The sequence below is a fragment of the Phacochoerus africanus genome, chromosome 4 (assembly GCF_016906955.1).
Source record: "Phacochoerus africanus isolate WHEZ1 chromosome 4, ROS_Pafr_v1, whole genome shotgun sequence".
Classification (NCBI taxonomy): Eukaryota; Metazoa; Chordata; class Mammalia; order Artiodactyla; family Suidae; genus Phacochoerus; species Phacochoerus africanus.
In genome coordinates, this window is record NC_062547.1 from 88203156 (window position 1) to 88216838 (window position 13683).

At 36.9% G+C, this 13683-nt stretch overlaps 1 protein-coding gene across 2 annotated transcripts in view; it reads right to left on the reverse strand.

Annotated features, from left to right (window-relative positions):
- HOMER1 (homer scaffold protein 1) overlaps positions 1-13683 on the reverse strand; it is a 135374-nt gene that overhangs the window by 62605 nt on the left and 59086 nt on the right. For both annotated transcript variants that reach the window (XM_047778177.1, XM_047778176.1), the window contains exon 5: positions 1547-1686. In XM_047778177.1, coding sequence (XP_047634133.1) covers positions 1547-1686 — 140 coding nt within the window. The remainder of the gene's footprint in view (positions 1-1546; positions 1687-13683) is intronic.

Below are 13683 nucleotides of genomic sequence, written 5' to 3' on the forward strand. Positions count from 1 at the left end.
ACCAACTGCAGTTAATAACTCCAAATACTAAGATCAGCAAAATAACACTCAGAAAATTTGAGGTGCACCAACTAGAAATAGCTTTTACAAATGATAAATACAAAAGTTCTTATTTTTTAATGCTACAGGATTCAATGCACATGTCTTGTTTAAGGGTCAGTCAAAGCAATCAAGTTTATAATTATGTTCAGTGCAGTTACTTCTATTTATTAATTGGATATGTTTAATAGGAAAGAAAATTTTCCTTCCCCAGCATAAATATTTTTTAAAGTGCAAATGAATCACATTGCTCTTTAACAGTAACTGTGTCTTTTAAAAACCAGTTAGGTTTACAAAGCAATGTAAATATATAGCCTTGAGATTGGAGGAACCAAAAATGTTTGTGTTCGGTCATTTATAGCTATAGAAAAGATAATATATTTATACTACAACAGTTAAAGTATGAACTCTATGATAATTTCAAAATTTGCCATTTTATGCAAAATTATTGGCATTTTAAGGAACTAGAATAGCCTTATAGTCAAAGAGTTCCCCCCCATTCATTCCTAAAAAAACTTAACTAATTTCTTCTCCCTCAGTCTCACTATGAGGTCCCTCAATGTTAGTGTCTAATAAGTTTAGTTCTGTGCCCCTAATATTCAACCAATTCAATCAAAATTAAAATCCTCACAAAAAAAGGTTTGGAATGTATCATTTCACAATTCTTCTGAAAATGCTAAAGAATTTGATTTTTTTGAACTGGTCCAAAAAGAGATGCATAACAAAGGAAAACTGTTTTCTCAATTTTAGCTACAGCTGCCTAGGTCAAAAGTTTCCAAAGAAGGATAAAAATTACCTTTAAGACAACAACTGACATATTTGTTTACATTTGCAATATTGCAGTTTCATAGAACTCCTTATATCCTAACAATACCACAATATGGACAATAATCAATGTAACTGCTTTGGAACACATTTAGGATAAACTGCATCTTTTTAAAGTATCAAATTCTTTAAAATTCAGAAGCATGTGAAGATGTATCTCCTGTTAGTTGGTGTGCAAAAATAAATCTGACATTAGCATTAACAGGTCCATGCTAGAAGTTACTCCAGTAACTTGTATCCTTCTTTCAAATCATACAATGAGATCACCTCTAACAGTATGGAGAAGCTTAATTTCAGAGTAGGAAGCCTACTTAAAAAAAATTATAGCCCTCAAAAACATACGTGAAAATGGAAACCAGGTGAACAAAGAGGGCCTTTTAGGTGCTGGGTTAAGAATAAGTAAAAGAGATTTGTAATGACATTTTGTTTCCCTGAAAAACGATTTGTACTGTGATTCGGTCAACAGCCCTTTTCCTACAAAGATAATAGAAATGTTTATTTCAGGCCATCTGGGCAACTATAAACTATAAATTATTAAAACTCTCCTGAGGTTAACAGTTTAAAAAAAAATCTGACCTGGATTTTTCACTAGGGTTGTAACTTCGCAAGATTTATCTAACACCAAGTAAGTTTCCATATCTACATATTTTACTTAATCATGATGATTGAATTGAATCTGTACCTATGTGAAAATGGCAATGCATTCTGAGTTGGTTCAGGCCTTGGCTCTGAATTCTGAGTCACATCAGGTGTTCTTTCATCATCTGTCCCATTGATACTTTCTGGCGTTAAAGGAGACTGAAGATCCCCGCCTGCTGATTCCTTTAAAAAAAGAAGGGGAAGTAGGGATAAAAAAAAGTTATACTTTTGTTAAAATACATAAGATCATCTAAAAGTTAAAACTGACCCTGATGTAGGCTTATTTTTGACATATGGTTATATTTCAATTCAAACCTGAGTCAAAGACTTATTTAAAGAATGAAATTTGAAGGAGAAAAAATTTAAAGCAAAACAACTCACAAGAAAATGAGCTGAAACTATACAATTTAAAAATGCAAACATAACACAATTTATAAATGTAGTTTCAAAGAACAAAAACTTTTAGGTTTATACGGCAATTAATTGGTTGGAATAAAATATATTCAAATAATTACTTAAGAAAAAGGAGATGAATCAAAAATACAAGAAGATCTTATTTTTTATTTGGGAGGGTAGGAAGGGAAAGAGAAAGAAATCTTCAAAAAGTCTTAATTTTTTTTATTTGCCATACTTTTCAATTTCAGGAGTCATTTAGAAAGTAATCAAATATTTTTATAATATATTACATATAATGATGTTATTAGTGTATTTCAACTTTTCTTGCCTGATAGTTATATTTCTCTTCACAGAATTTCCTTTCTTATTTCTATCAAGGTAAGTTTAAATTAACCCAGTGGAGAATAGATAGAATTTAAAATGAAGCTCATGTTGGCATTCTTCTGACTGCCAGAAATCAGAATGAGGAATCATCTGATAAACTTGTGAACCAGAGGAAGTCCTAGCACCAGACTGTTTAAGAGCAGCTTGGTGGACCCCTTGCAATCTCTGGCCAATAAAACCACAACTGAAATGGCTAGGCTAGGGAAGAAAATGAAAACATCAGTGTTTAACAGGGGAGTGGCTGAGTACGGTCATGATTTGTCAACTCGAAAGAACATAAGATTTCCTCAAATAAAAACAAGAATATGTGTAATACAGGAAAGTGCTTACAACTAGAAAAAAGGACAATAAAAGAAGGTATCTAGCTTATGATAATTTACGTACTCTATAAAAAAGTATTACACATGAAGAAGCACTAGGAAGAAATATAGAAAATATTAATGTGGTGAGACCAACTTTCTTTTCTAAGGCTTCTGGTTTTATAGTACTGTGTTTTACTTCACATTTAAATATGTTAACGAATAGAACCATAATGTTACAAATTCCACAAGCTATTAAAGATCAAAAGGCTACTTCTTGATTCCATATTATCACTTTTTTCGATTATGTAAATGGAACCTCCAGTTTGACCTTTAAGTTCATTCTTTTTAAACCATTCTTTCAGACGTATTGTTTCTATTAACTGAGAGCCAATGACTTAGTAGTTTGTAGCATTGAGTGACAACATGAAATTGTTTTACAGCAGTCAAATCCTACTAGGGGACAGTATCCAAAATGAATATTTCAAGATCCACTATGGACCATATTAATTACCCAGAAAAAGTTTAAGCAGGCAGTAAGAAACCATGAGGCATTCATATTTGGTTTCCATAAATCAGGAAAATTTTTCTCCAAGAAAGACCAAACCAAACGAAAATAATCAAGGTTGACTGAACAAGCAACTAAACAGTAAGCTGGTCAAGACCTGATTCAGTGGAAAGGATAACAGAGACAAAGCACCTTGGTATCCTGAAAGGGCTTCAATAGGATTAGTAACTAAGGATTTGCCAGAATCCATTGATCTGAGTGTGAGGATAAAAGCAGACGAGGATTAAAAGAGAGAGGAAGAGGACCATATCAAAAGTTTGATTCCTGGTTCTTATCACCTCCTGGGGTAAAATAAGAGTTAAGATGCATAGGGTGTTGGGGAGGTTAGAACTGTTGATTCTAGTGAGGCCAGACCTTCTCAGAGGCAAGCTAAGGAGAGAAGGGAGAAAGGGATGGAGGTTGCAACAATTCCTGTATCTCAACACAGCCAGCTTTTCCTCCAAAAGCTCGAATATCAGCTATATTGGACAAAATGCATTTTTAAGTTACCCTTAACATCATACTTAAAATGAAAACAAAAAGCCCAAAGCGTGATTTTTTAAGGAGTTTAAAAAATAAAATTAATATGTGCTCATGAGAACAAGAAAGAGTTCCAAGAGTACCTAAGGGAAATGAAACTCCTCTGCCCTCAACTATTCCAGCTACCCCACAGGTAGCCAAAAGCATTGTGTGAAACTTTCTGGAAATTTTATGTATGCTAAAAATAGCACTGTGAAACTTGTTTTATTTAACATATTCCAAATATCTAGTTTTTTAATTTAAATTATGCTTGGTTTCCTAACATTCAACTTTAGTTATTCCTTAAAATCTCTAATCTTGATAAAACCAACATTTTATACCTTTAAATCAAACATCAAAATAAAAAGCATGCAAGTTCCCTTGTGGCTCAGTGGCTTAAGGATCTGGTATTGTCACTGCAGTGGTTCTGTTTGCTGTTGTGGTGTGGGTTCAATCCCTGGCCCAGAAACTTCTCATGCCGCAGGCGAGGCTGAAAAAAACCCCACACAAAAAAAGAAAGCATGGAGGTATATTTGTTACACCATAAACTTTTGAAAAAAGAGGGTAATTTTTTTAAAAAAGAGATTCCTAAACTAATATGGCTAGCCACTTCTATAGAAAATGTTTAAAGAAAAAAATCAAATAATATATTCTTTGATCACAGTTAGATTTAAAAAAAAGTGTAAAATATAGACTGAGATTTAATCTCCTTATATCACCTCTCCATCCTTATTTTGAGAAAATAAAACTCACATATCCCTATACCAAAATAATCCGAAAAAGAAAAATAACAGTCAAATTGAAACAAATTTGCATATTAAAATCTAAGAGTGTATCCAGGAAGCCAAAACTAACAGATGTGACACCATTATAAAAAAGGAGCCTGGGCACTGATCTAAGATTCAGAAAGTGCTTCTAAAGAATTTTCTCTTTACTATACAAGGTTGGAAAAAAAATTCTGTGGGTGATCGAAACCTGCATTTGTTCTAACCTGAATCCTATTAGTAATCCATATATCTTAAATTATATAATAGTGAAATAAATTTATTATTCAATGTTAAAAAAGATTTTTCTCTCCACTAATTTATGAAGTGGCAGGAAAGCGCCCTTCCTCCCCACAAAGCAAAAGCCCCATAAATATCTTGAATCACATGGAAAGGAAATGATGTTGACCCTCACTCCAGGCCAGGCTTTCAGGGTGATGTCACCAGCCTACTCTTAAGTGTATGTGCAGTAGCAGGAGGGCAGGGTGCCAAGAGTTAGCTTTACTTAAAGAAAAAAACTTGGGAAATTGTGGACAATCAATTATTGGTATGATTTATGTAAGAAAGATAACATGAAATTCCAGTTAACAGATTCATATTCAAAAAGGCTTCAGCTTTAAATCAAAATATTGGTAAACAAATCAAACACAATATTGTTGAATTTTAATTGATACATTTAAAAGAATCTTTTCCAAAAAAAAGTCTTTACATTCACTGACTTGAGATTAACTCATCAACTACTGGGTTAGAGGGCTTGTGGCTGTACCTCCTTGCCTCCCTACCTCCTATCCCTCTCCCTTTCCACCTGCTCTTCAACCTCATCAAAACTTACATTTCCTTTTTTTTTTTTTTTTTGCTTTTTAGGGCCACACCTGCAGCGTATGGAGGTTCCCAGGCTAGGAGTCAAGTTGGAGCTACAGCTGACAGCCTACACCACAGCCACAGCAATGCCAGATCCAAGCCACATCTGCAACCTACACCACAGTGCACAGCCATGCCAGATCCTTAACCACTGAGTGAGGCCAGGGATCGAACCCACAACCTCATGGTTTCTAGTCGGATTCGTTTCCAATGCGCCACGACAGGAACACCGAGATTTACATTTCTTGACTTTCTGCTATTACACTATGTTGTCAGGCTCGACCTGGCTTTACTTCTCTCCATACTTAGCCTACAACAGAAAGCCAATCACCTGAAGAATATTCTCACTAGCATCAACCCCCTTTTCAAGTTTCCTTACACCCATCTTGCCAATCTCTGATTTCATATCATCAGTCCCCATTCTCACATGTCCAAGCTACTAGATGCTATGGGAGAAAATACGTTAAACATGCTGGTTAGTGTTATGAAGATAATTTTGAGCTCCAACTCTCATTACGCTCCTAAAGTGCTGAGTATTCTTTAATTTTACCAACCCCCACTTGACTCTTCTTTCTCTTTACCAAACGGTGGTTCCAAAGCTTTGTTCGAACCTTTGATTTCTTCAGTTGTCCTTCCTCTCAAAGAATGATCTAACTTTTCCTTCACAGAAAAACACTGAAATAAACTGGCAAAGATTTCCCCCATCTCCTCCTATCTGCATCTAAACCCATTTTTATCCTTCACTCCTGTCTCAGAGGAAGTAGCTAATTTGTTTCCATCCTCCCTCCTTACAACGTTCCCACCTCCTGCACAATGCTCCATTGCTGATCCCTTCCTTCTATTCTCTTTTTTCTTCCCTAACTCCTTCCTTTCATTTAAGTACACATACAATTTACTCCCACACAAACATTCTAGGGAAAAAAAAATTCTTAACTCCACATCCTTCTGAAATGATTATGCTAATCCTTTTTCTCCTCATGCAGGAGAACCAAATATTTGTTACCTTATTCTTGCGATCAGGCATTTTGGCCAAAGTCACTAAATCTAACTCCTTTCATTTGAGAAACTATTTCACATTGCCCTTCCTTTACCAACAGTCCACCTATAATTACCAGTGAACCCCACTGTGTTAGGCTGAAAGGCCTCTCAGGTCCTAATCGAGTGGACCTCTGCCCTGCACTGCCAAATCACTGCCTGCAACTTAGACTGCACTTCCTTTGACTTCTGTGCTAAGATTCTCTGCTGGTTTTATCTCCTCCTTTCGTATCTTTCCCTGTATCTCCCTCAAATTTCTGAAGTGGCAATCTTTAAATGACAAATCTTTTTTTTTTTTTAATCTTTTTTTTAGGGCTGCACCCACGGCACACAGAAGTTCCCAGGCTAGGAGTCAAATTAGAGATGCAGCTGCTGGCCGGCACCACATCCACAGCAACACAGGATCCAAGCCACATCTGCGACCTATACCACAGCTCATGCCTACACCAGATCCTTAACCCACTGAGCAAGGCCAGGGGTAAGAACCCACGTCCTCATGGATACCAGTTGGGTTCATTACCACTGAGCCATGAAAGTAACTTTTAAAGGACAGTTTTGGAGCCATGTCTCTCCTGTCTTCCTATCCTATCTTTTTTCTGGATGATATCCTTCTCATCTGCAGCTTTAACAATTACTCATTTGTTGATGACTCCTAAGACTTAGTTCCAGTTCCGAATGTCTAATTACCCACTATTCAGCTGTATGTCCTGAGAGGGTTCAAGTTCACTATCGGAAGTGGAAATCCTCCTTTGAAGTTCATGCTATGGAACAAGAATAGAATTTTCAAATAACATCTAACTTGCCTTCTTACTTCACCATCCTCTTCTTCCCTTCACCACTCCCTCAATTCCTGCTTTTCCTTCAAGTTCAATCAATTTCACACCACTATTCTCACCCTCTCTATTCTCACTGCCAACACCTACTAAGTAAACCTAATACATAAATACTCCATTGAGATAAGTAACAAGATTAAAGACATATCACCACTGTCCTAACTTTGGAGATCAAACAATAATATATCCAGAGAATTGCGGTGACACTTTCCTAAGGTTGTAAAAGCTGTTCTTGTGGTATCTGCTTCAGTAAAACCACACTTGTTTTAAGATATTAAGAAGGTATCATATTAATTTAAAGATATTCACTAATTCTAATGGTATATTTGTGGGCTAGATATAAAAATATTGTAGCTTAGGATAGTTAACAGCAGATACAGATCACCTTGCCAAAAAATCCATTTATAACAAGAAAATATAAAACATCTGAGATCCATTGGACTTGAAATGTCCTTAGAAATGATATAGTTTAAATCTCAGACCTTACAGATTCAAGAACTACTGCCCAAAGAGATCAACTCAATTTTATAGGATCAAATACCTAGTCAGAGTGCTATTTGGGCAAATAGAATTTACCATTAAATAGAATGTTTCAGAACTATTTTTAACATTAAGAAACTTTGTTTTTCTTTGTATACACACACTCACATATACTCTACTTTTTCTATAAAGTGAATTCTAAAGGATCTTCAGGGAAAAGTTAAGACATATTAAATATAAATCAAGGCAGCTGCTAGAGTGTGTTCAATGCTATAGAACCCGACTTTTTTTTTTGGTTTTGCTTTTTAGGGCCACACCTGCAGCATATGGACGTTCCCAGGCTAGGGGTCGAATCTGAGCTGCAGCTGCCAGCCTGCGCCACAGTCACAGCAATGCCAGATCTGAGCCGTGTCTGCAACCTACACCACAGCTCACGGCAACGCTGGATTTTTAACCCACTGAGCAAGGCCTAGGATCAAACCTGAGTCCTCATGGATACTAGTCAGGTTCGTTACCACTGAGCCACAATGGGAACTCCCAGCCAGACATCTTAAATAGAAAAAACAAAAACAAAACATGATTTTTGTTTGGCTACAAATAAGTGATGGAGGAAATGGATTTTACTCAATTTATTTTTTTCTTTTTGGCTACACCAGCAACATGTCAAAGTTTCAGGGCCAGGGATCAAACCCGTGTTACAGTAGCAATCTGAGGTGCTGCAGTTCACAACACCAAATACTTAACTCTACTGCACCACAAGAGAACTCTGATTTTACTCAACTTAAAAGTCAACTGACAGCTAAAAAATATTTTTTTTCTAAACTCCAATGAAGAAAAATTAGATACTATTTAATTATATAGCCCCTTTTTCTTCAATGCATATTCTGAGAAAAGTGCCTAACAAGTTAACTGAAATACACCTATTTTTTACACTGTAAACATCAGTAAATTTCAGGTTTAAAGTCAATCATCACTCTTGGAAGTTCCCATTGTAGTTTAGCGTAAACAAACCTGACTCGTATCCATGAGGATGCAGATCCCTGGCCTTGCTCAGTGGGTTAAGGATCTGGCATCGCTGCGAGCTGTGGTGTAGGCTGCAGACATGGCCCGGATATGGTGTTGCTATGGTTGTGGTGTAGGCTGGCACCTGCAGCTCAGACTCACTCCCTATCGTGGGAACTTCCATATGCCACAGGTGCAGCCTTAAAAAAAAAAAAAAGGTCAATCATCACTCTTGATTTTGCATCAGATTGACTGTTTAAAAGATTCCCATGGGAACATGAGATAATTTCCAACAGGGGAAAAGTTCAAAATTAATGTCTATTATATAAAGAGAAATGTGAAAGAAACTGACAACTAATATGTGATTCACCTTACTCCTAAGATGTTACCTTGATGAAGACAATATGAAAACTATCTGACATGACCACACATTTATATCAAGTGTACAACCTTTCACAAGGAACTATATCCGATCTCCTGGGATAGACCATGATAGAAAATAATATAAAAAAATGTATAGATATATATGACTGAGTCAATTTGCTGTACAGAAGAAATTGGACCATCAAACTCCTAGAAGAGAACATAGACAAAACATTCTCTGATATCAACCTTACAAATGTTTTCTCAGGTCAGTCCCCCAAGGCAACAGAAATAAAAGCAAAAATGAACCAATGGGACCTAATCAAACTGACAAGCTTTTGCACAGCAAAGGAAACCCAAAAACAAACAAAAAGACAATTTACAGAATAGGAGAAAATAGTTTCAAATAATGCAACTGACAAGGGCTTAATCTCTAAACTATACAACTTATACAACAGCAAAAAGGCCAACAACCCAATTGAAAAGTGGGCAAAAGACCTGAATAGCCATTTCTCCAAAGAAGACATACAGATGGCCAACAAGCACATGAAAAAATGCTCCACATCTCTGATTATTAGAGAAAAGCAAATCAAAACTACTATGAGGAACCACCTCACACCAGTTAGAATGGCCATCAATAATAGGTCTACAAATAACAAAATGCTGGAGAGGGTGTGGAGAAAAGGGAACCCTTCTGCACTGTTGGTGGGAATGTAAATTGGTACAGCCACTATGGAAAAGAGTATGGAGGTACCTTAGAAAACTATATATAGAACTACCATATGACCCAGCAATCCCACTCCTGGGCATCTATGCAGAGAAAACCATGACTCGAAAAGGCACATGGACTCCAATGTTCATTGCAGCACTATTCACAAGAGCCAAGACAAGGAAACAACCTAAATGTCCATCAACAGATGACTGGATTAAGAAGATGTGGTATATATACACAATGGCATACTACTCAGCCATAAAAGGAACAAAATAATGCCATTTGCAGCAACATGGATGAAACTAGAGACTTTCATACTAAATGAAGTAATTCAGAAAGAGAAAGACAAATACCATATGATACCACTTCTATCTGGAATCTAATATAGGGCACAAATGAACCTTTCCACAGAAAAGAAAATCATGTCCATGGAGAACAGATTTCCCCCCATGGTTGCCAGGGGGGATGGGGAGTGAGTGGGATGGACTGCATATTTATGGTTAACAGATGCAAACTATTGCCTTTGGAATAGATAAGCAATGAGATCCTGCTGTATAGCCCTGGGAACAATAACTAATCACTTATGGTGGCGCATGATAATGTGAGAAAAAAGAATGTATATATGTATGTGTGATTGGGTCACCTTGCTGTACAGTAGAAAATTGACAGAACACTATCAACCAGCCATAATGGAAAAAATAAAAAATATTATAAAAAAGAAATGGGCACAACACTATAAATCAACTTTAATAAATAATTTTAAACATGTTTAAAGTGTACAACCTTAGCTCAAGAGTCTAAGAAGAGGGAAGTGGCCAACTTTTCCGTAAGTGCCAGACTCCTTTTTTCACAAGCCTTTAGGATTATGGAACGGTTTATCTACAGCACTAGTTCTCAAAGTGTGATCCCCAGATGAAGAGCCATCAGCATCTCTTGGATACTTGTTAGAAATACAAATTCTCGGGCCCCATCTCAGACGTTTTAAATCAGAAGCGCTAAGGCTGGCACCCAGCAATTTGTGTTTTAATAAATCTTCTGGGGCTTCTGATGCAGGATTTATTCAATGAAGGCATCTGTATTTTTCTAAAGAACAGTTATGTCAAGGTTTTATGTCATCATCCTCATTATTACAGCCACATCACCAACTCAGCTGTTAACATATATTAAGTCTTGACTACACGCTAGTACTCTGTAATCCTTATTTATCACAATTACTCTATAAGGAAATACTGTTCTTATTCTCAATTTTATAGATTAAAGAAAATAGTATCTAGCTTAAGTTCAGAAAACTAATCACAGTTAGAGCTCAGATCAAAGCCAAGCTCTAGAGTCTGCAACATTGCATGACATTGTCAAACAGACACTGCCATGATCATACTTATCCCACCCAACAATCCGATAAGGTAAGTAATGTAATACTCACGTTGCAGGTATATAAACAGACTTGGGTTAAGCAATTTTCCTGAGATCATACAGTGACAGTGGATTTTGACTTGAAATCCACATGTCTAACCAGTCTTATTCCTCCTCAAATAAAAGGAAAAGCTATTGACCAAGTAAGTGTCTACTATTACTGATTATTCCATTTAATCTCTGATCCCCTGTGCAAAATTCCTAATTAATATTCTATTCTTCCGGTAGAGCGTTAATTTCGTAGACTGGGTTAAACCAGTGAAAATCAAGCTCTGCTTTCTAGTGGAGTAAAATCAGGGTGGCCAAAGGTCGTACAATTCAAACTAAAACAGAAATATTAATGACCTCTTTAAGGGACTGTCATCAAAAAGATGAAGGAGAGGAGAGAAATGAAAATACTTCTCCTCCCCCATTTCTCTGGCCTCTGTTAATAAAATTAACAGTCTGACTTCAAATATTTTGAAAAGATAAATTAAGGCCAGTATATTTTGGCTCTTAAATACTAATGAACTTAAGACTCTTTTTTTTTTTTTTTTTGGTCTTTTTGCCATTTCTTGGGCCATTCCCGCGGCATATGGAGGTTCCCAGGCTAGGGGTCGAATTGGAGCTGTAGCCACCAGCCTACGCCAGAGCCACTGCAATGCTGGATCCAAGCCACGTCTGCGACCTACATCACAGCTCATAGCAACACTGGATCCTTAATCCACTGAACGAGGCCAGGGATCAAACCCTCAACCTCATGGTTCCTAGTTGGATTCGTTAACCACTGAGCCACGACGGGAACTCTGATATTTTTTATTCTTTATATTTCACAGAACTTTACAAACATCTTTGATACATTCCTTTGGTGAAAGTAAAAGCTTAAAGACATTCCTTCCACCAAAGAGGAGGAGGTATCTTAGCAGCAGTTTGTTAACAGTTCATGGCCAATTAAACAAGAACAAGTTGTGATTAGAGAAACAGGAACTAACTATAAAGGCAAAAAATAATCCATTACAATTTTATTGGAGTCTTTGAGCATTCTCTTATTGAATATGCTGTAGTATCCTTTTGTGATGCTAGAATCATATTCACCTGTGGAACTGGGGCTCCCACTGTGTCCTGGGACTAAATTTTAAACAGGCTTTTATGCTTAAAAGCATCACTACACTATCACAGCACTTTGGGAAGATAGATTCAAGGGAAGTTTCGAAATGATCATTCGTGTTATTCCAGGTCACTCCAAGTACAGAGGAGGTATAATGGAGCTTTGGCTTCAATCCAGAGTACACCTTTAGTCTATGAGGAAATATGTACTTTAGGTATACTTTACAGAGTTCTCTTTTCCTCCAAAAAAAAACCCCAAATTCTTTTTTTTTTTTTTTGTCTTGTCTTTTGTCTTTATAGGGCCATACCCACAGCATATGGAGGTTCCCAGGCCAGGGGTCTAATTGGAGCTGCAGCCGCTGGCCTACACCACAGCCATAGCAACTCCTTAACCCACTGATGGAGGCCAGGGATCCAAGCCACATCTGCGACCTACACCACAGCTCACAGCAACTCCTTAACCCACTGATGGAGGCCAGGGATCAAACCAGAAACCTCATGGTTCCTAGTCAGATTTGTTAACCACTGAGCCATGACGGGAACTGCCCCCCAAATTCTTTATACCAGTAGGGTTTACCAAATAGAGGTGGGTTCTGGGAGTGGGGAGGAAGGTGAAGAACAAAATATTTTCTAAAATGTTCCAATTGTCTGGCTAGTGAAAAATCCCAAGGCAATTCCTATTTACTTCTTCAACAAAGTTTTATGTAAATCAGCTACTACCCACATTACTCCAGAGAAACATCTGTAACATCAATACTTCCTTTTAGAAAAATCTTCCAAGTACACTTCAAAAACAATTACTATAGAGAAGAATATAGCACAAAGCTGAACCTTACTCTTACGATAACTGAAAAGAAAATTAATTTTAAAAAGTCTATTATGAAAAAGCTGAAAAATTATTGGTATTCTCTGAGTCACATTATATACATTAAAACCTTTATAAAAGCACTGAAATGTAACTATTTAATGACTTATATTTGGAGACATAATTAATCTCCAATTGAAGAAAGACTACAATGGACAAGTAACAGGTATTAACTTATTAAAGGAAAAGGTGACACTTTTATAAAACCTACAACCTTTGGGTATCACTGCTGAGATGTAAATGTCCCAAGTGCCAGCTTTAAGTACACTTTAAAATCAGGTAGAACAAACTGTATTGTTTATATATTCTTATTTTCTCTATATTGTGATGTTTTGACTTCTTAAAAGAAGCCAGTTCTTAGAGTTAGCAAGGGGCTAAGGTGGGAGCATGTCTTTGATATGCAAATTAACCACACCAGAGCCACGCCTCCTTTTTCTGGCTCCTCCCTCTCAGGGGGCAATATTCCTCTGCCTTAAGCATCTAAGGGCCCGGTCCCTGCCAACTAGGGACCAGGCCTATAGTTTAGAGCCCACAGGTATTACTCAGACTAGGCAATCCTAAACCTGTCATTCCCACAGAAACCCCCATATAGGCTCTAGCCTTGTTCCCCTGTACCCCTGC